Below are 26,844 nucleotides of genomic sequence, written 5' to 3' on the forward strand. Positions count from 1 at the left end.
ATGGTAGGTGTGATGTACTCTTACTGCTGATTATGGTAGGTGTGATGTACTCTTACTGCTGATTATGGTAGGTGTGATGTACTCTTACTGCTGATTATGGTAGGTGTGATGTACTCTTACTGCTGATTATGGTAGGTGTGATGTACTCTTACTGCTGATTATGGTAGGTGTGATGTACTCTTACTGCTGATTATGGTAGGTGTGATGTACTCTTACTGCTGATTATGGTAGGTGTGATGTACTCTTACTGCTGATTATGGTAGGTGTGATGTACTCTTACTGCTGATTATGGTAGGTGTGATGTACTCTTACTGCTGATTATGGTAGGTGTGATGTACTCTTACTGCTGATTATGGAAGCTGTCTTGGATAGTGTTGGCAGTCTCAGAGAAATATGTCTGTCTTGTGCAGACCAAATTATGTACTTCAGGTATTTCAGCAATATTGATGTCTCGGGATGAACATCCAAATTTCATGTCTTTATTAAAGTTTGCCTTAAACAAGATCAGTAAACCTAAATTCCAATGACAAGTCAGGTATAAGATATACACAACAAAGAAGATACTTTGTTTCTTGAGCATATTTATTGCATAGCATTCAACAGCAGTACATTTTCACAAATGTATGGATAATCACTGACATTTAGTATTTGGCACAGCACTGGAAACCCTCCCAGTCACATATAGGGATTGCACAAAGTAAATTGCTTCACACACAAATAATTCAAACAAATAGGTACATTGTTAATTGCATACAACTCTCCTAACTTCATTAGAATCTGTGATGTTTTAGAAACATACTAAACACATATATTATTTAGGTCTCAACAAAAACTGTAAACAGAAAATTACTATGCATTCCAGCAGCTGTCATAAAGCTAGCTATAGAAAACTAAACATCCAGTCTAAATGTATGAATGGCAACACCTTTTTATCTGTCTATGAGAACGGCAACAAGATTACAGGAAATAAGTGTGCACAATTTTCAAAATAAATTGTATATAAAAAATTTTGATTGCAATTATTTTAGACAAATTTTAGACACCATCACAGTTTAAGGTATCATGATTATTATGAAGTTATACAAGAAATGTGAGAATGAACATTTTGAACATGGATACAAAATAACACCTGGAAAACCACTTAAATGAGTGGCTGCAAACTCTCCACTGGAATGATGTAAATCTGAAACATACCATCACATAATACAATAAATAACATGAACAAACTGAACATTTCAGAGAGTCATATGATCACACACACAGTTATCTTTATTGTGTATGTCTCTCCATTGAATGCTTCACATATTTTGTAAAGGAGACAAACTATAAAACAAAGGCCAGATGAATCATAATCTGTATTTTATCACTAAGACATGACCTTATAACACATCTGGTTCTTAAAGGTTCTATCTATAGCCTTACTATACAAGTAAATTACCCTCGCTCTCTGAAAAGGGGTTTTAATCCATATATGTCAAGTCCCGCACAGGCTTATCAGGGACAACACTCGCCGCCTCAACTGGATTTTTGCTAAGAGGCTTTATTTAAAAGATAAATGTAATAAAAGTAAAAGAGCTGTCCCTGATTAGCCTGTGCAGACTACACTTCACGCGCATGCATTAAATCCCCTTTTCACAGAGTTGAGGCTAAAATAAAAAGGATCAAGGGAACAGTGTTACTGTCCATGTATCAGGGTGTGAACAATCATAGTTATGGGACTAGATCTCAGCATTGACCCATATACAGATTGATGTGCTTATCACACAGTTATCATGACACCCTATTAACCAGCTGGGTATCAAGTTCTCTAACATAGTGCTCTACTGCAACTATGTCCACTATCTTCTCCGGGGAAACTGTACACACTGTTTATAAAAATAGAAACTATTGAGAAATTTTACCCTGCAGGGCCAGAAATCTGCAACATTTGCAAGGTATTCACAGAATAATGTTGATCATTTTATCTCCACCAACCTAGTCAGGGGTTAATAAACCAATTGTTTTCAAACCAATCGCAAATTGCATGCTTAACCTACAGATTATTTTATTTCTGATTTAACTAAAAATGGGAACCCAGTCAATCCCCATGACAACCTTTGTCTCTGCTTAAATGCTTATCTGCAATGGGGACAAAGCCACTGCCAGCCTGGCTGCTTGCTCATCAGTGAACATGTGAAAATAACAACAGATACATGAGTACAACAACAGATACATGAGTACAGTACTTGCATGTATCAAACAGCAATTACACATGTATTATGCCCAAAAATTGAATTTATGTAGATTTAATGTTTTACACACTTTCAGAATAATATATTTTGGTTGCAAATTCACTACAAACCCAATTGTTTGTCCCAGGTTGAGAATCAGTAACAGCTCCCTAGGGGCCAATGATTTTATCAGCAGTTCTAATCTAGCAATAGGTGTTAATGTGAAACAAATGTGCTGCCTTAGAAACAGATCAGGTATTCTGGTAACACCAGATGAGTTGTTCACCTTAAGGGGCCAGTGACAACATTAATCAAGGAAATTCATAACAAATGTGTTTATAGTACAACTGGGTATTGTATACAGATGCCTGGTGGATCAACATACTTTAGTTCTAACATGAAGCTTAAAAAATCAACATTCTTAAAGGGACCTTTTCCCAGATTATGGCATGTATTGAAGTTTTTCATGAAATGCTTTATGATAATGTAAACATTGGATCTTAAAAGCCCCAGTAAAAAAACAAAAGTAAATAAAAAGAAAAAGAAAAGAAACACTGAACTAGTTTAAAACCACTGACCAATGGAGTAAAAGTCTAACGCTTAGACCATTTGGCCATCTGTGCTCATACTAGTGATGTATTTTATATTATAAATTATATAAGCAATCCTTGTAGTGGCACAAAATATACCATGAACAACAGAACTTTCCAAATTATTTAATTGTTTCGCGTTGCAACGCTTTATAATTTTCAGGTTTTTAAATCGTCAAAAGATGCATATAATGGATATTTTAGAGCATGGTAAATGTTCAGTTAGATTACTGTTTCCTCACCAATATCATTACTACAATTAAAATGTGTGAATCTGAAACAATTTTTTTAATTTGTAAATTTACCAAAACATGAAAAGGTCCCATTAAAGTACCAATAAACAATGTAAACAATATAATGTTTGATCCCTTGCTACAGCAGAGTAAACAATAGTTAACATATTAAACAAGAGGGCCAAGATGGCCCTAGTTCCCTCACCTGAGAGGAGTCGGTTCATTCAATCTTTACCAAACGTCAAACTTGACCTAGATATTGTCCAGACAAACATCCTGGTAAAGTTTCATCATTATTGAACCAAAACTGGCATATGGAGTGATTTTGTTTTTGTAAGATTTGACCTGGTGACCTATATTTTGAGTTGACCCCCTTTACCAAACATCAAACTTTGCATACAAAAATAAATATTATGACCAAGATTCATACAATCTGCAACAAAATTGTGACCTGTAGAGTGTTTACAAGGATTTTGTATAATATAATGAAAATTTGGACAATCTAAAAGCAATAATTATGGCATTAATTATGTGATATATATAAAACCAATATTTTCACCAAGTTTCATGATGATTGGGCAAAAAATGTGACTTCTAGAATGTTCACAAGCTTTTTTTACTATATAAATATTAGAAAACTGCCCCCCCCCCCCCCCGGCAGCCATGTTATTCAACTGACCGGAACCATTTTCAAACTCAACTCTCATATCACGGAAACAAATGTTCTGACCAAATTTCATGAAAATTGGACCAAAAATGTGACTTCTAGAGTGTTCACATGTTTTCACTATATACATATAGAGAAAAATGCCCCGCCCACTGGCGGCCATGTTTATCACCAATCTGGCCCATTTTCGAACTCGTCAGAGATATCAATAAAACCAATGTGTTGACCAACTTTCATGATGATTGGGCAAAAATTGTGACTTCAAGAGTGTTAACAAGGTTTCTCTATAGCCAAATTAGGAAAACTGCCCCCCCCCCCCCCCCGGCAGCCATGTTATTCAACTGACCGGAACCATTTTCGAACTCAACCCTTATATCAAGGAAACAAATGTTCTGAGCAAATTTCATGAAAATTGGCCAAAAAATGTGACTTCTAGAGTGTTCACATGTTTTCACTATATACATATTGAGAAAAATGCCCCGCCCACTGGCAGCCATGTTTTTTCACCGATCTGGACCATTTTCGAACTCGTCCGAGATATCAATAAAACCATGTTTTGACCAACTTTCATGATGATTGGGCAAAAATTGTGACTTCTAGAGTGTTTACAAGGTTTCTCTATAGCCAAATAAGGAAAACTGCCCCCCCCCCTGGCAGCAATTTTATTCAACTGACCGGAACCATTTTCGAACTCAACTCTCATATCAAGGACACAATTGTTCCAACCAAATATCATGAAAATTGGGCCAAAAATGTGAATTCTAGAGTGTTCACATGTTTTAACAATAAACAAATAGAGAAAAATGCCCAGCCCACTGGCAGCCATGTTTTTCACCGATATGGACCATTTTCTCACTCGTCCGAGATATCAATAAAACCAATGTTTTGACCAACTTTCATGATGATTGGGCAAAAATGTGACTTCTAGAGTGTTTACAACGTTTCTCTATAGCCAAATAATGAAAACTGCCCCGCCCACTGGTGGCCATGTTTTTCAACGGACCGAAACCACTTTTGAACTCAACCAACATATCATTAAGACAAACATTTTGACAAAGTAACATGAAGATTGGGCATGAAATGTGACTTTTACAGTGTTTACAAGTTTTTTCTTTTTTTTGACCTAGTGACCTAGTTTTTGACCCGGCACGACCCAGTTTCGAACTCGACTGAGATTTCATTGGGACAAAGCTTCTGACCAAGTTTCATTAAGATCGGACAATAAATGTGGCCTCTAGAGTGTTTACGAACAAATGTGGACGGACGACGGACAAAGACCGGTCACAAAAGCTCACCTGAGCAATCAGGTGAGCTAAAAATATGTGCAAGATTATGAGAAACAAACTTTATTCATAGTTGTTTACTAGCCAATAAACAATTCTTAGTAGTTCTGATGAATGGGCAATAAAAACCACAAGGTTTAATTCATTTGTGATTAATTCTAACATTTGGATCAGGGTCAGAGTATTCAAATCTCTACAACTAATAAAACCATTTTTTAACCAGAGCTAGCTTTAGTGAAAAGTAGTTTTAGCCTAAAAATGTACTCATACTAAAAAGTAAATAAATACATTTAAAAAACAACAAATATTTTCATTTGAAATAAGCAGCATTTAAAATACGTCCTAATTTGGTTGATTTCACAAGATTTAATGCCATAAACATTGCTTTCTGTAGTGTGAGAGGAAGAATATTTCTTTTAATAATCAGAACAAACTTTGCAGCTTTTTATTTTTTCATAAATAGTTCCATAAAAAAGTAAAACACTTACAATTAGGCCAAAAATCTTCTTTAGTTAGGCCATTACATTACAGTGCTCCAGCTAAGCCTAAATCGAAGGGCCCCACGTCCTGCCCTCCCGAACCTCCACCCTGCCCCCCCGAACACATGCCCTTTTCACAAAATACTGCGCGTCGAAAGTCCCCTTTTGACAATATACTGCGCGTCGAAAGTGCCCTTTTGACAAAAAAAGCCCCCCTGCCCTTTTCAAATCCTAGCTGGAGCACTGACATTATACATAGATCTCTCTATATATTTTCCTTGAGGCAAAAATAAAACCGTCAAGTAGATGAAATGATTTCCATTTGAGATATTAATAAAAACAACATACAAATCAAGCTAATCCTTAATGCAATTTAATGAAGGCTGTTGCATAAATGTTCTTAATTATCCCCTTAAAACTTATTTTTAAATTTAATACCCATTAAATCAGAGGCACACATACTTTTAGTCATATCTGGTTATATTTTAAATTTTGGCCTTGCTTTCTTCATTTCCATGCAGATTTAATAGTATATATAGCAATCACTATTTAGCCATTTGAAGCAGGCCATTGTGTCATACATATCAACCACTCTCAAAATGCTATAATCAAGCTTCACAGAAATTTGGAGCAAACTTCCTGAGATCATGATGTGTTGAGATTATTTTCAGTACATTTTCGTGATTTTGTGGTGTACGGTAACCTTTAAAAAGCATTTTATTTTAATGGCTTTGCAAGATCTGTTAATGCCCAACATACATTATTGAGTAAAATTCAGTTGTAACTGTATGTGTTGAACACAAGTTTCTTCTGCAAAATCTTATTTACAACTCAAATACAAATTAAAAACAATTGTGACATTTGTGTGCGTAAAAAAATCAAGAGAGCATAAGGGGTGGTAGAATTATCAGGTCATAATGTTTCTACAATGGTTTTTGGAAATGAATACAGCATTTCATTATAAGCACATATACATCCTTGCAAATACGGTAACACAACTGATCTTCAACAATTATTTCATGACTTCATGTAGACTGGTTGATTGTTATATTATTTTAGCCTTTATGGCATATATAGACCATATTTAAATATATTTACTAACAACGATAACGTGAACAATGCTTGTAATATCGACAACAGACATTTATAAGGATCTGTTTAAGTTTTTACAAAACTGGCATGCTTCCTGCATCCCCAAGTAGGCTTGTTCAATCTTGCATTAAAAAATTATGACTCGAAGAATTTAAAACCTTTTTTAACAGTAAGTTTAATGTGTTAATTTATCAAAAGCATGTATGTATTATATATTGACTTTTGAATAATTTACTTATCGACATGTTAAAAATGTGAGAGAAAAAGTAACAGCTTAATTTGTCATTTAGGTTCATTAAACCAGAGGCAAATATGATTCTTATGTGTAAGAGATCCTGTGTACAGGTATAAAGTAGTTGTTTTATTCATACAGAATAATACGATAATCAATTGATGAAAGAGTACCGGTATGTATCTATTGAGTGGCTTGTGTTATGCTGTATCTTATCATGAAATAGGACAAGAGAGAGTATTATACATACTGTTCAAACAATTGACTAGCAAAATATTTATTTTGTCATATACCACAAAGAACTTCAAATACTCATTCAGTCATTGACCTTAGTTTTGTATCAACAAAATTACAGTAAGGACTCCCAGGGCAGGGTTCTGATTTAATATAACGCACAAGAATAATAATGACATCATCATGCCACATTATCAGTCACAATACTGGAACAATGTAAAACACAAACTGTGCATTTGTATGGCCTCTTAACTTACATCAAATTAAGGTCGATGTGTTTTAGACGTGCATTTAACATTTTCTGTTAAGCAATTTTAATTCGAAGGAATTTATTTTGGACTTCAATGAAAAATACATGGTGGAGTTCATCACGCTTATGTTGAACTGGTAAGTTGAAAGTCAACACACAGCAGCTGCTGCATACAATGTTGGTAAAAGTGACCCAAGTTAAGCTTTATCTATTGATATAGATTACATGTTATTGTTTTCCTTTACATATTTCTATAATGACCTCAACAAAATCAGTCCAGGTAGTATGGAAATATGGAATCGAAAAAAAGGAGAGTAGCATAATACCCGGTACAGATTTGTTCTATTAGTATGAATTTGACAGAACTTTATGGCCTGTTTTTTGTTTAAAATTTCAAGATTTAAATTAAAACAAATATGCCAAAAAAATGCTTCATTCAAAAACTTGAGTTCACAAACACCAGAGGGGGTAATCACGTGATTATCAAAATGGTGACCTCCATGCCGAGGCAGGTATTTTTCGCCGTTTTATACCCTTTATTACTTGTATTAAGTTTTTGAATTCCACTCACTTTCCAGCCATATAAGCAAGAAAGCTACTGGCGTTTATTTCATGATTATATTCGCTCTACATCTAGACTTTACTCAGTACAAAATTTCTTAGCGAGATGACCTAAGTAGGGCTCCACTAAGAAAATTTGCGGGGAGTAAAGTCGAGATATAAAGCAAATTTAAATACGAAATAAACGCTAATCACCTTTTTACTATAATGGCTGGAAAGTGAGCGTCATTTAAAAAATGCACACAAGCAATAAAGGGTATAAAACAGCAAAAATAAATGTCTCCGCATGGACGTCGCCATCTTGACTATCACGTGATTACCTCCTCTGAAACACAATCATGAAACATAAATGTGATTCCTTTCAATTGGTAAATGAGGTTTGAGAAAAACACATTATAAAGAAACTTACCATTGTTTATTTATTTGCTAGTAGAGCTTTACATTCTTCTGAATTTTTCTGACTAAGGAAGTATGATAAACCATCTATATGGGAGACACGAACCACCTTTGACTTGTAAGACTTGTCAAACTTTGTTGCCTTTTCGTACTTATTCAGGGTATGTCTAGAAATGGAAAATATAGACATAGCTGCAAACATGTACTTTCCAATGTTTTAATTAATTGATGATCTCCTTTTGCAATCATAACTTTGATGGCATCTTTTAAATACCCAATACCCGTTAAATAATCTTTTATAATATAAATTATAATTTATTATGACAAATTCAATACATCATAATAATGTCTGCACATTTTCTGAATGTTTCACAGCAAAAACTCACCTAAATGCTGTCTTTGGTCTTTTCATCTGCATACACATTTTAAATGGAGTGTTGTAAAAGTCAACATCAGTTTCAAAATCTATGTAAGATTGCCCCTCAGCAGTAAATACAGCTCCAGCTTTCCCGATTTCTGAAGTAAGGCTCATGGTTCCTTCTATTACCATAGCTCCACTGGAATAAAAAACACAATTATTTGAATGAAAACAGGTAAACAAGCCACCTCGTGCAAAAATGGGTATCATATAATATGCAGTCAGCTTAGCTCCAGGCCAGCCTTCAGTCTGGTCTGGAGCTACCCTTTCTACTAAAAAGTCACTCAATGTTTCGAGGTCTCATTATGACATCATGACTCCTCGTTGACATCATGACTCCTCGTCAGAGCATACAGATCTGATGCAGAGACATATCTGCAGCTTAGGTTCAGATAAGTCCAAAGGCCCATTTTCACATGATGCAGGTTAGTTGATTAATTGATGTATTATCTGTTCTTTTGAAGAGTTGTTCCTGTTTCATGCAAGAAATTCAGAGTTGTTGTTCCTATCTCATTGAAGTGATTCATAGTTGTGTTACCTATTTCATATAACAGATGCAAAGTTGTGGTGCCTGTTTTATGTAAGACATTTATAGTTGTGGTACCTGCTTCATATAAGATATTCAGATGTGTAATACTTGTATACAGAGTTGTGACTTGTTTCATATAAGATATTCAAAGTTATGGTACTTGTATGCAGAGTTGTAGCACTTGTTTTGTAAGTACTTGTTTTATATATGAGATTTCAAGTTGTGGTACCTGTCTTGTATAAGAGATTCACAGTTGTGGTACCCGTTTCGTAAAAGAAATTCAGAGTTGTGGTATTGTGGTACCTGTTTCATATGAAAGATTCAGAGTTGTGGTATCTGTTTTGTATAATAAATTCGGAGTTGTGGTACCTGTTTTGAATGCGAGATTCAGAGTTGCTGTACCTGTTTCGTATAAGAGATTCAGAGTTGTGGTTCCTCTTTTGTATAAGAGATTCAGAGTTGTGGTACCTGTTTTGTATAAGAGATTCAGAGTTGCGGTACCTGCTTTGTATAAGAGATTCAGAGTTGCGGTACCTGTTTTGTATAAGAGATACAGAGTTGCGGTACCTGTTTCGTATAAGAGATTCTGAGTTGCGGTTCCACAGAGAGATGCTGACCATGCCTGTCAAGTCAATAGACACCACACCTAGCACCTCAAGTTCTACGACCAGACCATTGGCCAGGTGGAATCGCTCATTGTGATCTTGTAGAAGGAAGCTCACCTGAAGTAGTTTAACATTTATGAATAGTAAATTAAAATAACTGTCTAACAGTATTTCATCAAGCAAATAAAAAATAAATAATGTGCTATGGATTAAAAATTGATTAAAAGCACACAATAATTTCATAACTTGACGAAAAATCACATGAACCACCAAGTAAAAATTTGTATGACCAAAATGCAGAGACATGTATTAGGAAATCTGCTTTCACTACCTGCAAGGCTGACACAGGATCTGACGGCGCATTCCACACAGCAGACATGAGACCACTGGACCCTCTAAAGAACTCAACAGGGGGTAGCAGAACGTCGAGGATCTTGAGTCCCAGCCCCGCTGTGGCCTCCTGGTCCGCGTCCATGGGGTCCATCTCTTGACCCAACAGGGACTCCAGGCCAGATGCATAGATACCAAACTGGAACCAGCAGGAAACAGACAGCGTTAGTATAATCAACACTGGGCCAGACTGTTCATTATGACCATTGGTTTACTGGCATATACTATGCTTTAAAGGCTTTTAGTAAATTGTGTAAAACAACTTTAACTAAATACTTTTTGCTTTTTTGAAGAAATGGTTCAAGATTTTTATTTTATATATGTATGTGAACTTTTCATGGCAATCACTTGCACTCACATTTCATTCTGGTACACTACCGGGTATTTGCAAAATCATACGGAAAACACTGTTTGGTACAAAAGCAATATATGAGCGTCGCTTATGGAAAAGTGGGCTTAACGCATACTATTTGCGTAAAGTTGCATCCCAGATAAGAGGTGACAATTTACGCCTAGACTGAATTTTTATTTAGAAGCCACTTGCTTTTAACAAAAAAAACCATAAAAGTGAAGCGTGTTGTGAACTTATAGCCTGTGTGGACTGCAGAGTCTAAACTGGGAAAACTCTTTAGGCACATGTATTAAAGTACTTCAATGAACTAAAAATCATATATCAGTACATGCCCATAATACTAAGATTTTCTGCCACTAACACTGCCTTTATAGGAAAGCAGAATCTAATGACAAGGTATTGTTTGGCATCATGATTTAAGAATTAATTTATGAACATGACCTAGGCTTATCAGGTAAAACACATGCAGCTTTTAAATTATTTTTCGTTTAAAGAAAGTCCATTGTAGCAAAAGCCTTGTTAAGGCGGAAAATGTCAACTTGATGGACACTTTACGCATACATACACTGAGCAGTTTCTGAACAGCGTCCTGTGTGACCAGTGACACGTCCATGGCACTCTTCTTCATGACCCCCGACCTGGCACTCTCCATGTACAGACCATACGTGGCATTGGCATCTGATGTTTCTGCATAGAACAGGGCATTTGGTTACGATGTATGTGAAATACCCATATGTGGTGTTTTCATCAGACGTTTCTACATAGAACAGGGCATTTGATTATAATGCATGTTTACTTCAGGTTGGTGGCATTGCATTAGGATACAATCTTTGTACATCTGACATAAAAGACATGGTGCAACCAATATAAGTGTCACACAAATGTGGAGATGATTGATTCATGACAAAGACATAGAAGCTTTTTAAACAAGAGCACCGCATAACGGGTACCAACGCTCGGCTGCGGGTGCAATTTTGAATAAATGAAAGCTTGTCAGAATATTTTTTTTAGAGGTCACAGTGACCTTGACCTTTGACCTAGTGACCCAAAAATGGGTGTGGCGTGTAGAACTCATCAAGGTGGTTGTATGTGGAAACGCTTTGATTTAAGAGCCAATGTTAAGGTTTCAGCACGGCAGACGCCGGACGGCAGAAAGACACGACACAACAAGCTGGCTATGACAATACCTTGGGTTTTCTCCGAAAACAGCCGAGCTAATTAAAACAGTTACAGAAGTAAAAACCACTCTGAGGTAAAGAACAGAGTCTATATTCATAAAGAGTTTAAAGGAAAATGTCTTAAGTCTTCTTTTTTTATGTACATGCCTTCTTCCATTAAAATGTTTTCAAGTATTTAATATTACGTGTAAATGACACATTAAACTTTATATTAAAGAGACATCATAAGGTCTATCACATGAAATGTAAACAATTATTTAATACACTTACATACAAAACAAGTTTACACTTTGTTTAAAGATTTTCTCGCAATCTTTCCCTTAAACACTTAGATACACACTTTGACTTGTTTGCAGTCTCATAAAAAATCAAATTGAATTTAAGACCTTTCTTACTAGATTCAAGTGTTAAAGGCTTTGCAAAAAGCATAAAACCTCAACAGACTGCAAGTTACTCGCAGGCTGTTCTGATTTTAAGCTGGTTGCATATAGCCATTTTCAATTTGCTTCTGAGTGGGAAAGGGTTTAGTACATACCGGCCAGTAGACTGCTGAAGGCACTTGATTTTCCCCTCTGGGCCCAGAGATTGTAGTTGTTTAGGACCGAATCCTTCAACACATCTTGTAAAGTTGTTCTGAGAGAACACAGAATAGGCATATCAATATCTCATCAAAGTTATTTTTATCACAAGGGTTTCTTTTTGTTGTGAATCTCTTCAAGACAAAAAAGAAAATTACAATGACACAAACAATTAAACTGTCAAAAATAAGTAACACTCAAACATATCCTCATTCAGCCCATGTTTGAAGTCAACAAATTGTACACAATAAGGTTTAATGTGTTCATAATTTCCAAATAACAAAGCAAAATATAAAAGCAAACATACCGGTATTTTCACAAGTTTTAAATTAATAAACAACAAATATTTTTGACTACTTTTGTACAGGAAAATAATTGTATACATTTACCTTATACAGTTTGTTTTTATTGAGCTTTTTGTCATGGAAGCAGTTAAACGTTATTTTCATTTAAACAACATTATTAGAATATCCATGAAATTCATACCCTTAACACACCTGAGTTTAGAATTATATTTTGCCATATCCACTACTTTTCCCAAGATGAATGTGGAAAGTTCATGCTGTTTTTGGTCCTTCACCGCAGACAAGAATATATTGATCACCGTGGCAACAGAAGAATTGTATCCTAGCAACAACTCAGCAGCAGAAGCACGAACAGAACTGTCGTAGGTACGGTCTGTCTGGTGGAAAATCTTCAGCAGAGCCTGCTTCTCCTGTGGAAGAAATTATTATATGAGTCGTGTTCTTAGAAAACTGGGCTTAATACATGTGCGTAAAGTATGAACCCAGATTAGCCTGTGGAGTTTGCACAGGATAATCAGGGAAAACACTTTCTGCTTCAATGGTTTTTTTTTTATTTTAAAGAAAGTCTAATCTTAACAAAAAAAATCCAGTTTAGGCGGATAGCATCGTCCCTGATTAGCCTGCACAGGCTAGCCTGTGACAACACTTTACGTACATTCCTTAAGCCCTGTTCTACCACAGCTTTGCTATTACTAGTATCTTAATTGCATTCATAGGATAGTTAACTGATAAATAAATGCCTATTTTGATTAGGGTTACAATATACAATTTTGCCCATGATGTTATAAAAGCACAATTAATAGCTCTATGCTATTCAAAAAGATTTACATACCTTATCACCAAGGAATTTTTCCGGAATTCTTCTTAGGGCTTGAACAGATGTGAAACCCTGCATGGGACTCGAGTTTTTCTCTTGGACAGCCTCAAAGATGGTGCCCATGAACTGGGGCAGGCCAGAATTGCCCATAGAGCGAAGGTACAACAGGCGACAGTCCTCCGTCGGACATTGCTTGTACTTGGACAGAATCAGTTCCTGGTAGTCTGAGACAATCTGAATGTAACATCCTCTCAGGATTATTAATGAATAATAATATTTAATGAGTTTCATCCACTAAGGTCTTGTTTATCGATAACACAACTGTCAAATTATCTTTGAAAAATTAAATAATATTTATGATCTTTTTAAGACAATCTGAATTTGTTATTAAATACTTGATGAAAAAGGAAAACCATCAATTAATGCAAGTTTTACTTTTAAAGCGAGATTATACGATTTTTTATATGTGTTAAATTGTAATATGTTGATAAAATATGTTCAATAACATAAAATATGCAAGAAAAATTAAACATTGAAGACAAATTTCATGAAATGCAGCAAAGACAAATTAGCGCCTCTAGCCTATTGTGACGAATATTTCGTACATATTTTCCTACAATAACCGAAGCATTTGTCTTTTTATTAGGATCAGAGTTAGTGTTCCTGTGTCATATGAATATATATCGTTGCAGGAATTTAAAATGAACCATTTTTTTAATTCAGAATTAAATATCTGGCTTATTTCGCATTTTTGACACACGTTCTTTTTACATTTTATTTTAATTTATATTTAAATATATATATAAGTTTTTTACAAATTTCATATAAATTCATAAATATTTGACCAAATCGTATAATCTCGCTTTAATTAAACATTGCAGGAATATGATTACCATAATATGTGTACCGGACAGTTAATTTGTTAAAAAATTAAGCAGACAAGTATCACACAATATACGTAGAATGGTCTTACCTTATCCTGGCACTGCTGTGGATTTCGACAGTAACTGTATATGACTGCACCCAGTGCTAAGGCCACACCTCCTTTCACTGATGGATTGGGGGCTTTGTCTTTCAGTATGGTCTGGAAATCAAGCATGCTTTAATATATAAAAAAAAAACACAGTTTTTTGCAAATAAATATAAAACAAGAGGGCCTTTCAGGCCCAGGGTATCCCCCGCAACATATGCTTTGTTTGAGGATGGGTGCAAATTGGACGGATGAACATAATGATAGATGGACGGACGGAGGATAATAACACAAAACTAAGACAAAGGAAGGTTCTTAAGCCTTCACAATTTATTTAGGTGAATTAATAAGTCGTGCGTTTTCCACAAAAACATTCAACGTTTATATACACTCAATTTGCAGAGTGTTGCAGAGTGAACACAACATCTGCCATGACATACCTGGAAATGTTTTGATGGTTAATCATTTATCATTGGGTACGGGAATCATTGGTGTCATTTTAGAAACATGATTAGTCACATGTATTCACTTTGTAAATCATACTTCATTTCCATGATGATGTTTGAGAGGATGATGGTTTACTTCATAAATATAATAGGTAACAACAAAAGCGCTTCCAAGATATGGCTCCGGACACAAAAATGCCTATAGTAAAAAGCATTTTTTCAAGATACAAAGGGCCATAAGTCTGTTTTTAACAGATGGTGTACAATGCCATTTGGCGTGCATCATCCTCTTATGCATGTATATACTCATACCAAGTTTAAATGAAATCCGCCAAAGCACTTCCAAGATATGGCTCCGGACACAAAAGTGCCTATAGTAAGCATTTTTTCAAGATATAAAGGGCCATAAGTCTGTTTTTAACAGATGGTGTACAATGCCATTTGGCGTGCATCATCCTCTTATGCATATATATACTCATACCAAGTTTCAATGAAATCCGCCAAAGAACTTCCAAGATATGGCTCCAGACACTAAAAAGCATTTTTTTCAAGATACAAAGGGCCATAAGTCTGTTTTTAACAGATGGTGTACAATGCCATTTGGTGTGCATCATCCTCTTGTGCATATATATACTCATACCAAGTTTAAATGAAATCCACCAAAGAACTTCCAAGATATGGCTCAGGACACAAAAGTGCCGGCCGGACGGACAGCCGGACGGACGGACGGACGGACAACGCCAAAACAATATCCCTCCGCCTCTGGCGGGGGATAACTACTGTAACAAACTTATGACCTAGTTTTTGAACCCACTAGACCCAAATTCAAATATGGCTTATATATTGTCAACATAAACATTGCCACAAAGTTACATCGTAAATGAGAAATAAATGTGGATTCAAGAGTAATAACAAGGTTTTCAAAACTTGTCCTTCTGACCTAGTTTTTGGATCCATGTGGTAAGGATTCAAAATTGCCCTAAATATGGCCTAGATAAACATTCCAGGGCTCGACATTAACGGTAGTCCGACCTTCCGGGACAACCAAATTGTTTTTCTGGACAAGTAAATAAAGAATTTGCTTGTCCGACGGTATAAGTGGTTGTTATAATTTAACTACTTAGAAAAAATGCCTTTAAATCCGTTATTTCTGTGGAGTTACCACAAAACTTTTACGATTACATTAATTTTTGTTTATGTTTGAACGAAAAAGCGCGAGATATTCCGATAGTTCCATGTGATACTACATCGTACTGTTCACAACTCAAGGGAAGCAACCCTTAACATTTTTCTTTGCCAAGATAACAAGAATATTCTCCTTGTAAAGAATATGCATTTTACGACACCGGTACACACCGATCTTACAGACAATTAATAAAGTGGCATCATCTCTATGTCTGTTGTTTAAAATATCAGTTCTGTACTGTACATATACATCACTTTGAACATTTTCTGCTTTCTGGCGGCAAAACACAAATTTTTGTTAGGTATTATGGCTTTGTATCATTTTTTTAAATCAATAATCTCTAGTTTTCCTGTTATTCTAGTCAGTTCTTTTTGTATTGAAATTGCCTACATTTATGTTAACATGTATTTTGAACGATTCAAGTTTATGATTTTTGCATTTTGTATTATTTCATTATTTTTCAAAGTACTGAGCAGAATAAGATATAATGATCAGGACAAATTACTTTTTGGTCAGGACAAGTGAAATTTTGGCCTACTTGTCAGACTGGACAAAAGGCTTCAAAAGTTAATGTCGAGCCCTGCATTCTGACCAATTTTATCCATATTGAGTTATAAAAGATGGTTCTTGAACAGTAACAACATTTGCCTATGATTTGCCCTTGTGACCAAGACTTTGAAGCAGATTCAAACTATGCCTAGATATTGTCAATACAAACATTCTGACCAATTTTTTTATCAAGATTGAGTCATTGATATCGCTTCTGGAGTGATAACAAGATTTGTTTAAGATTTGACCTGAAGACCTAGTTTTTAGACCCACGTTACCCTGAATAAAACTGTGTATGGATATTGTCAAGATAAAAAGTCTAATATAAGTTTCGTCAAGAAAAAGTTTTAAATACTGTCTTTACAATTATAACATGGTTTTTCACATATTTGACCTGATGACCTAATTTGTGGATGCACAAGACCCAGATTTGCATTGGCCCAGATATTGTCAAGATAAATATTCTGACCAATTTGCATCTAGATTGAGCCATCAAAGCAGCCTCATGGGTTGTCAATTATTTTTCTAAGATTTGATCTGGTGACCTTGTTTTTGGAAGCATGTGACCCTGATTCAAACTCGGTCTAGATATTGTCAAGATAGATATTCCATCAGAAAAATGAGGCCTCTAGAGTGGTAAGAACCTGTTGATTCAGACTATGCACAACAGACAACGCCGATAGCTCACCATGGGTACTTCATGATCAGGTGTGCTAAAAAAAGATCTCCAGTCATTTTATAAACAAAATATTTATCATTTAATCTTAACAACCAGGACCACGCAGGACAGGGTTTTATCCTAAATGTACGGTTTAACCAAAATGTTGCTGTTTACATTCCACATTAAAATTGATTTTCAAGTGCTTATTAATTGTGAACTATTATCTAAAGACCATCTTTTTATGCAAAAAAAAGACTACTTATAAATGTTGGGACACCATTTCCAATGTTGTTGAAAAAAAATCTGCATGACTGAAATCCTATTATTCTACTTAAAATACCACGATTTTAATGTGAACACGAACTTCAGATGAAACCTCCAGAGACTTAAAGACCCTAATGAATTAAAAAATGTCCTAAAGTTTTTCCTTGAAGATTATTGTGAACCAGAGTCTATCAATCTGACAATATCTCACCATCAGGTCTCTGATGAGGTAGTCTCCGGGATGTGTGGTGTAAGCGGCCCCTAGGAGGTAACGCAGGGGGTACACAAGGTTCTTCTGCTCCTCAAAGTTCAGCAGCTCCATCATGGCTCGTTGCGCCCCTGGGGTCTGTGTTGCCACGCCCACATCCAGTAGCTGATTGCTATGGTGAAGCAGAAATGTGTTAATATTGCAGATGGTTGTAGCTGGTCTTATTTTTTCATGATTGATATTTTTCAATACTTATGAAACGATTAGCTATCAACTATTTATTGTTAACATGATAATTTCAGACAGTCACAGTCTGCGATGTGATCAATTTTTTTAAAAGCTTTTTATGGCAGTTAAAGAACTAATAAAAATGTACATGTTTATAAGCATTGAATATAATTAACACAATAACTTTCGATTCAGACATAATTGCAAAACAACACAGTAGATTATTATATTGAACCATCTATTTATTTAAAATATGACTATTACCCTATTCATGCTTAAGTGATAGGTGCATATTTTACATGCATTCTCATTATAGGAATTGTTCTTGGAAAATTTTATTTAATATTTGAGCCTCACTCGGGAAATGGGACATAATGCATGTGCGTGAAGTGTTGTCCCAATGCATGTGCGTGAAGTGTTGTCCCAATGCATGTGCGTGAAGTGTTGTCCCAATGCATGCGCGTAAAGTGTTGTCCCAATGCATGTGCGTGAAGTGTTGTCCCAATGCATGTGCGTGAAGTGTTGTCCCAATGCATGTGCATGAAGTGTTGTCCCAATGCATGTGCGTGAAGTGTTGTCCCAATGCATGTGCGTGAAGTGTTGTCCCAATGCATGTGCGTGAAGTGTTGTCCTAATGCTTGTGCGTGAAGTGTTGTCCCAATGCATGTGCGTGAAGTGTTGTCCCAATGCATGTGTGTGAAGTGTTGTCCCAATGCATGTGTGTGAAGTGTTGTCCCAATGCATGTGTGTAAAGTGTTGTCCCAATGCATGTGTGTGAAGTGTTGTCCCAATGCATGTGTGTGAAGTGTTGTTCCAATGCATGTGTGTGAAGTGTTGTCCCAATGCATGTGCGTGAAGTGTTGTCCCAATGCATGTGCGTGAAGTGTTGTCCCAATGCATGTGTGTGAAGTATTGTCCCAATGCATGTGCGTGAAGTGTTGTCCCAGTGCATGTGTGTGAAGTGTTGTCCCAATGCATGTGCGTGAAGTGTTGTCCCAATGCATGTGCGTGAAGTGTTGTCCCAATGCATGCGCGTGAAGTGTTGTCCCAATGCATGTGCGTGAAGTGTTGTCCCAATGCATGTGCGTGAAGTGTTGTCCCAATGCATGTGCGTGAAGTGTTGTCCCACATTAGCTTGGGCAGTCCGCACAGGCTGATCTGGGATGACACTTTCCATCTAAACTGAATTTATGCCAAGAGAAAACTTTCTTTATACAAAAAGTACCATTCAAGTGGAAAGTGTTGCCCTGATTAGCCTGTGCAGAGTGCAAAGTATAATAATGGATGACACTTAACGCACATGCATTTAGCCCCGTGTTCCCAGAGCATGGCTCATTTTCATAACCAAATCTGCCAACATACACAACATAGGCACTGTCCGGACAGGTGAGGGTCTCAGCAATGGCGTCCTTGCCAGATGTCCTGAAGGCCTTGAGAAGCTTCAGGAAGGCATGGGCCGCCTCCACTTTGCCGACCTTTGAACTCTCCAGACTGTCCTTGACCTCTTTAAGGATGTCCTTGGGCTAGTGAACACATTGAGCATATATGTTAAGGCGCTCACAAACACATTTATAATATATGTCCAGGGGCTAGCAAACACATTGATCATATATGGCTATGCCCAGGGTGTAGTTAAAACATTTAACTTGTATATTAGTTGAAACAAAATCATTAAAGCTTTTAACTTGTAAAAACACTCTATAGTTAGTTATCCTATGGAAGAACCTGTTTTGGCGTCTTTGGAATATTTTTCCAATCACAGGTCAGACATTATAATTTTCAACTACACAAGGACCTCTTTTAGACTGTTAATGTTAACTGGTTAGGAGTTGTGGAAAAGTGAAATGCACAGAAATATTAACTTTCATACAATGTTGTTTCAGACATTTTCCAAGATCTTATCATGTACAATTAAAGTCCTTCTCAAATATTCTTAAACTATTATTTTTCATTCATAAATGGCACAAACACACTATAATCTCTATCACTTGATGATCTGAACTGACCATTCTAAAGTAAAACCCCATGGACGTGTATAGACTGCACACTAGATGCACCAGTATTCTAAACTTTCAAAAACATAGCAACTATCCAGATCTGAAGAATTCCCTGCAAGTTTCACAACTGCTGATACAGGCATAGTTAAAATATCTTTTATTTTGGATTTAAATACAATAACAATTGGAAATGAAAAGTTCCACAAACAGACATAATAACAATGAAACTATTGGCAATGTAAAAAATATCATGTCAAATATTCAACTGAGCAAATATATTTAAAACTATTACATACCACTTTCTGCGACCTAAATACCAAGTTTATTAAAAACAAAATAAGTGTTCCCCAGATACTCAGATACAATACTGTGCACCAATAACAGACCTTTAACACCGTCAAACCATCACCCTGAACCTTCTTTGTGTAAGCCTAAAATCACGTATTATACATGTATGTAAATGCACACTTAATAGCGCAATTATACAAAAATATAATTATAATTAATTATCAGTAATACCACAATATTCTTAACATAAATGACAAATTTATACTGTTGTATACAATACTGTGTTTATGATTGAACAATAATGTTAGGTAGTATACATTACAAAACAAAATGAAGGAAACATACATAATTACATTTAATTGAAGGCAAATGCCCATCTCAAGAAATATTAACTATAAAGAGAATCAATACCAGTAAAAATGTACACCACAATAACACAAAGAATAGGTACCTTTCTGCAGGTGTTTGGGGTGCATTGCTGTGTCTCAGGTGTGCTTGGTAGAAGCATGTCTAGGACAGGGTAGTTGGAGCCTGCAAAAAAAGTAGAAAAAAAACTTTTAGTCGTGCACTTTAAAGATAACCATGTTTCCATTTAAACCATGATTAGATTTTCTTAGAGAAATCATGTTTGTTTATCTATTGTTTTTTCTGCTCTTGCCTTTGTCAATAGTATTAGAGTCATATTTAATGGTCAGTTAACCCTTTCCCACTCAGAAGCAGAGTGAAAATGGCTTTGTGCAAACAGCATAAAACCAGAACAGCCTGCGAGTTTTATGCTGTTTGCTGCTCATCAGTATCTAAGGGTTGGAAACGAAGCCTTTAAAACTTGAATCTAGTAAGAAAGATCTTTTTATAAAATTTTATATTCTAAGCCAGGGATTACAAATGTGTGAAAATACGTATCTAAGTGGTAAAGGGTTAACCTATGAACATTTGTACTGGGTAAGCTGTTTTACAAGTGCCCTTTCCTTAGCCAGTAACTGATACCTGCCTTACATGAATCAGGGGTAGAGGGAGAATGATCATATAAACATTTCATATCAAAACCCTACACAGGTGACCTGGACAAAAATACAAGCAACAATCCTCAGATTTGTAGTCCAACGCTCTATCAGATGAGCTTTCCCTTTAGTACATGACTGGTGAATATCAGCATCCAAAACACGGAAAACTGTGTTGTTGTTGTTGTTAAAATGCCATATACCATTGCACATATTCCTAGACCACAACATGTCTGACGTTCTTTTGCAACATTGTAAGCCTTTAAACAAATCCTTGTTTTTTTATGATTTGAATGATTTTCCACTCTGCAAAAGACTGAAGTGATATACCTTGTTTTATGATGTTTGCAGCGGCCTCCATGTCAGACACAGGCAGTTTGTCCCCTGCAGACATTGGCTCTGTACTCAACAGCGTCAGCTTCTGTCTGCACATTGATTGAAAGCATGCTTTTAATATATAAATAACTACAGATATGCTAAAATGTATATGAGTAAGTTAACATTGTACACAGTACTACTTCTTTTGAATAAGTTTCATTTATGAAAATTGTTCATTCAAGCAACACTAGTTTAATGTATTGTTTGTATCATGACCAACAAACACTGATTTGCATTCAAGATGTGAATGTAGCCATTATACCAAAAGAGAGTTGATTATTAGTTAACTTACAATGATTATCATAAATTCATAATGATTGTGTTCTTTGTATATTAAGACCAGAACAAACAAATTAAAGTTACACATAGCCTTGGTTACGCAATACATAGAGTCATTTAATAAATATAAATATCACGTAAAAAATCCAAAACTATCCTATATAAATATCTAAAATACAATGCTTACGTAGCAAGCACCATAGAGTTGAGTGTAGCCTTGACATTGAGGGAGGCAACATGTCTGTCGGAGCCCATGACGCTGTGAACAACATTGTTTTCCAGCTGGTATGTGAGGGTAGAACTGCTCACAGACTTGATGCCAAACACCTGGGCAACAATGAAGTCACTCCTCAGTTCAATATTTAAAATTTATATGAGCAGCTCTCTGTGAAAAAGCTGTTTTAAACAAGGGCTGTTTGTAAAACATGCATGCCCCCCATATGGGCTGTCAGTTGTAGTGGCAGCCATTGTGTGAAATATGTTTTTTGTCACTGTGACCTTGACCTTTGACCTAGTGACCTGAAAATCAATAGGGGTTCATCTGCCAGTTATGATCAATGTACCTATGAAGTTTTATGATCCTAGGCCTAATTATTCTTGAGTTATCATCAGGAAACCATTTTACTGTTTCGAGTCACTGTGACCTTGACCTTTGACCTAGTGACCTGAAATTTGATAGGGGTCATCTGCCAGTCATGATCAATGTGCCTATGAAGTTTCATGATCCTAGGTGTAAGCATTCTTGAGTTATCATCCGGAAACCATTTTACTATTTAGAGTCACTGTGACCTCAACCTTTGACCTAGTGACCTGAAAATCTATAGGGGTCATCTGCCAGTCATGATCAATGTTTCTATGAAGTTTCATGATCCTAGGCGTAAGCATTCTTGAGTTATCATCCGGAAACCATTTTACTGTTTCGAGTCACTGTGACCTTGACCTTTGACCTAGTAACCTGAAAATCAATAGGGGTCATCTGCCAGTCATGAGCAATGTTCCTATGAAGTTTCATGATCCTAGGCATAAGCATTCTTGACTTATCATCCAGAAACCATTTTACTTTTTCGAGTCACTGTGACCGTGACCTTCGACCTAGTGACCTATAAATCAATAGGGGTCATCTGCCAGTCATGATCAATGTTCCTATGAAGTTTCATGATCCTAGGCATAAGCATTCTTGAGTTATCATCCTGAAACCATTTTACTATTTCGAGTCACTGTGACCTTGACCTTTGACCTAGTGACCTGAAAATCTATAGGGGTCATCTGACAGTCATGATCAATGTACCTATGAAGTTTCATGATCCTTGGCCTAAGGGTTCTTGAGTTATCATCCGGAAACCATCTGGTGGACTGACGGACTGACAGACCGATGGACAGACCAACATGTGCAAAACAATATACCCCCTCTTCTTCGAAGGAGGGCATAAATATGTGGGTAGGGTGTCATCCCAGATTAGCTTGTGCAGTCCACATAGGCTTATCAGGGACAACACTTTCAGCTTTTAAGAATTTTTTTGTTTTCAGGAAGTCTCTACTAATGGAAAGTTCTGTCTAGGTGGAAAGTGTTGTCTATGATTAGCGCTGTGCATTAAGCCCATAAGCAATAGATTTGTGAAGTGATCATTGCTTTGTCATAAATTTCAACAAAAAGCAGTACAACTCAAAATGTTTGCAGTGGTAATTTTGTCAAATACTGTTAGTTTCAAACATTACATCAATTGTTTTACATGATTTTTTATTACACAAAACGCCCACCTCATTTTCATTGGAATGTTGTCCAGCAATTTCAAGGTTCTCACAGTCAAGCTTCTGTTTAATGATAGTTGGTCCTGATATCTTATAAACCATCTTGCATTCGCCCGATACATCCAGCTGAAATAGAGGCATTCACATATGCAGTAAGTAGCTTTCAAAACAGATCAGACTTAAGTATGAAATACAATCCATATGAAATTCGTTCTGGGTAAACCTGGCTTCATGCATGTGCGTAAAGTGTTGTCCCAGATTAGCCTGTTCAGTCCACACAGGTTAATCAGGGACGACACTTTCTGCTTTTAAGGTAATTTTAATCATAGGAAGTCTCATCTTAGTGAAATCCAGTTTTGGGGCAAAATGTCATCCCAAAGAGGCTAATGTTGGACGATGCTTTACGGAAATGCATTACACCCAGAATGTTACTTATATGCAGGAAGCAGCTGTCAAAACTGATCAGATATGTTATACAATCCACATTGAAGGGCAAAAAAATAAGACTGTGTGCATTGCTATGTAAAAAGTAAAAAAAAGCGTCTTGCATATTTTCACATCAAGGTAATGACACATTTGAATTTTTAAATAAATCACTTGAAGAATATGGAACTTGTTCACTTAACAAACATTGTATGCGTACTTGATGACCAAGTTAAAAAATGACCCTCATACAGAAGGTTCCCATATAGTTTAACCACTGGACGAGTTCAATTAACAAATAAATGGACTTATGGAAAGGTTATATTCAGTTCTTCCATCTTTCCTCACTTATAGCAGCAACATGTATCTTTTTTGTTTCCTTCTAGAAAACTTGAGACATTAACTATGAATAGTGTGATAATTGTTCTGAAACGTGTTAGAAAACAAATCATGAACACAGGTATTGAAAGCATGCCTGCCAATTTTACAACAGTGCTTCATGCATGTTACAATTTATCTGCAAAAGATTGCTGTAAGTTTGCAGGAGTTCTAACACTAAATACCAATCACAAACCAAACTGACCTCTGTTCTTTCTCCAGCCTGCATCTGCACCTGGAACATGGAGACGATTCCCTTCTTGATGTTCGTGCAGAATACTGAGTCACCTTCAATAGACCACACACTGCCCACCTCTCCGTCTGTGTACTCAAAGTACAGGGGAAACTTGCCCATGTCCAGCAGCTGTCCTTCCATACCGCCTCTGTGAAGACTTGTCAAGGCTGCTTGACTCACCTACGGGATCACATAGAGTAATGGATTATCTTCTCTATAATTCTGTAATTGCGATTGGAAATAATGAATAAGATTTGTAGCAGCACATAAATGGAGAAAACTTCCAAGGGGTCAAAAGGTTATACAGATCATAACAACTATAATATTATTAAACAAATTAATTTAAAAAATAATCAGAAAATGTAAAAATCGTTTCAGACAAGAAAAGATACACATTTTTTCTTAAAGAACACATTTCTAACCTCTTTAAGGGCACATACCTGGAGTCTAACAAGCTGGGATCCGTCTCCTTCAAACAAGGGAGTGAACTCAAACTCCATACGCATTCTAAGTCCAACATCTTGTTGCGCCCGAGATTCTTTCTTAGCAGAGTCTTCATTAAACAGGACTGTAGTTTCATAGGTATACTTGTAGGTCTTACCAAATTCATAATGTACACTCTTGGCTGAAATATTGAAAGATACTGGTAGTGTATGTACTGTTCAAATATTGTTACGTTGTATATACAAGTAGTTTATCAGTTATGATTATTAGTATGTACATGATTGTTACACAAAAAATTGCAAGCAAAATTAGTCACATATATATTGTACGAGTAATAAATGTAGCAAAATTATTTTGTTCAGTTGATATTTTTATAATGGTGAAGGTTACTGTAATGGCTAATGCTGTAATGTAAACTCAAATGTTAATGCATCATCAAGAACATATTTACAATTGAACAGCCAAAAGTTTAATAAATATTTATAAAGTTAAATCCCACAAAACTTTGGAGTTTGTACCATGCCCAATGTTAAGATGATGCTTAAAGGACCATAAACATGCATCATTGTGGAAAGTTAAAGGTTTGTTGTCAAATGTGTGCAACCATGTTAGCTGTCTATTCTGGGCAGGCTGTGAAAATATAGAGACATGTGCTGCTTAGACAGCTGTCTAATAGGTGCCTGTATTTATATATACTAAAAATACTGGATCCATTTGGTCTACAATTGTAATACTTTCGACAGCAATATTCAAGTTTTGAATAAATACATATATGCATCAGGATATTTTGTTTTATATTGTTAGATATTTGACTTGTTCTGAGTTTACAATCATGTCATCATTATTAGATTTTTTTATATACTCAGGGACCTTCTTTATGTTAAGCTTGTAAAATTGTATAACATATTTATTAGACAATGATATGAATTGCAGATAAATTAAGTATTTGTACTCTGGTGATAATCAGAAATCTGCTCTAACACAACAAAACAGTTTTCATAACTGGAATGATGGAGCCATTTAAACAAGTTTCAGGACATCCATTGAATAAATAAGCACTGCTATTTTTAAGTATATAATTCTCATTTAAACTTGTATTCAAAAGGTAAAACCATCAGAATGATGACCAACTTCCAAACAAGTGTTAATGTCCTTTTCGGATAAACAAGCACCTTCTTACCTGTATGTATTGGAATACATTTCACTGTAAAGAATATTGTATGTTGACATTGAGCAAAACAAATACATAATCATGAAAATTGTATATTACAAACAACAACCCACTCATGTTTTCTATAATGATAATTGCATTCATGCTCTCATAATATTTCATATACACTTTAATCATTGTGATGCGAAAGTCTGTTGTAATGTATCATTGATATATACACTAGAATTAAAAGTAAGATTCTCATGTTAAAGTGGAACCTCATGTTTTACACAAATGTCTACTCATGACATCATTTTAAATTACAATACACTTACTTTAAATACACAAACTTGTACAAAACACAAACCTTGTAAGGCTAATATAGCCAATATAAAATAAATATAAATGATATATCGATATTTTCCTTCCATATCTTTTAAAACAGTTAAAACTGACGTGTAAATCTTCCCCAGAGTTCATCCAGCACGCACACTTGTACACAAGTAAGAGCAAGTATCAGTTGTATAGTCCAATGTCCAGACTCCCTTCTTAAGTGTGTGATAAACTTGAATGAATGATGTGTCGTTAAATCAATGGACACATACTCTGAG

The 26,844-nt window shown here is 35.7% G+C and overlaps 1 protein-coding gene across 1 annotated transcript; it reads right to left on the minus strand.

Moving 5' to 3' along the window:
* Positions 1-564: 564 nt before the first annotated feature.
* LOC127866617 (microsomal triglyceride transfer protein large subunit-like) lies at positions 565-26,806 on the minus strand. The gene is made up of 19 exons (XM_052407297.1): positions 26,601-26,806; positions 25,080-25,264; positions 24,610-24,819; positions 23,613-23,729; positions 22,042-22,181; positions 21,528-21,622; positions 20,648-20,727; positions 19,274-19,434; positions 17,687-17,855; positions 14,373-14,483; positions 13,415-13,633; positions 12,775-12,992; positions 12,235-12,332; positions 11,087-11,208; positions 10,111-10,308; positions 9,742-9,896; positions 8,614-8,784; positions 8,241-8,394; positions 565-1,183 (listed from the first exon to the last, which is right to left on the minus strand). The coding sequence occupies exons 1-18, from the start codon at positions 26,662-26,664 to the stop codon at positions 8,247-8,249; spliced, it is 2,661 nt and encodes an 886-aa protein (XP_052263257.1). The 5' UTR covers positions 26,665-26,806; the 3' UTR covers positions 565-1,183; positions 8,241-8,246.
* Positions 26,807-26,844: the final 38 nt, after the last annotated feature.

Source organism: Dreissena polymorpha, chromosome 2, assembly GCF_020536995.1.
Source record: "Dreissena polymorpha isolate Duluth1 chromosome 2, UMN_Dpol_1.0, whole genome shotgun sequence".
In the NCBI taxonomy this organism is placed as follows: Eukaryota; Metazoa; Mollusca; class Bivalvia; order Myida; family Dreissenidae; genus Dreissena; species Dreissena polymorpha.

Bases quoted from the DNA above. Each gene is read 5' to 3' on its own strand.
- LOC127866617 (XM_052407297.1), bottom strand. From the start codon at position 26,664: ATGGAAGGAAAATATCGATATATCATTTATATTTATTTTATATTGGCT. The intron at 12,333-12,774 runs GTGTGTTAAGGG...GTGTTCTCTCAG, and splicing joins AAATATAATTCTAAACTCAG to AACAACTTTACAAGATGTGT. The intron at 9,897-10,110 runs GTAGTGAAAGCA...AAACTACTTCAG, and splicing joins ATCCTGTGTCAGCCTTGCAG to GTGAGCTTCCTTCTACAAGA.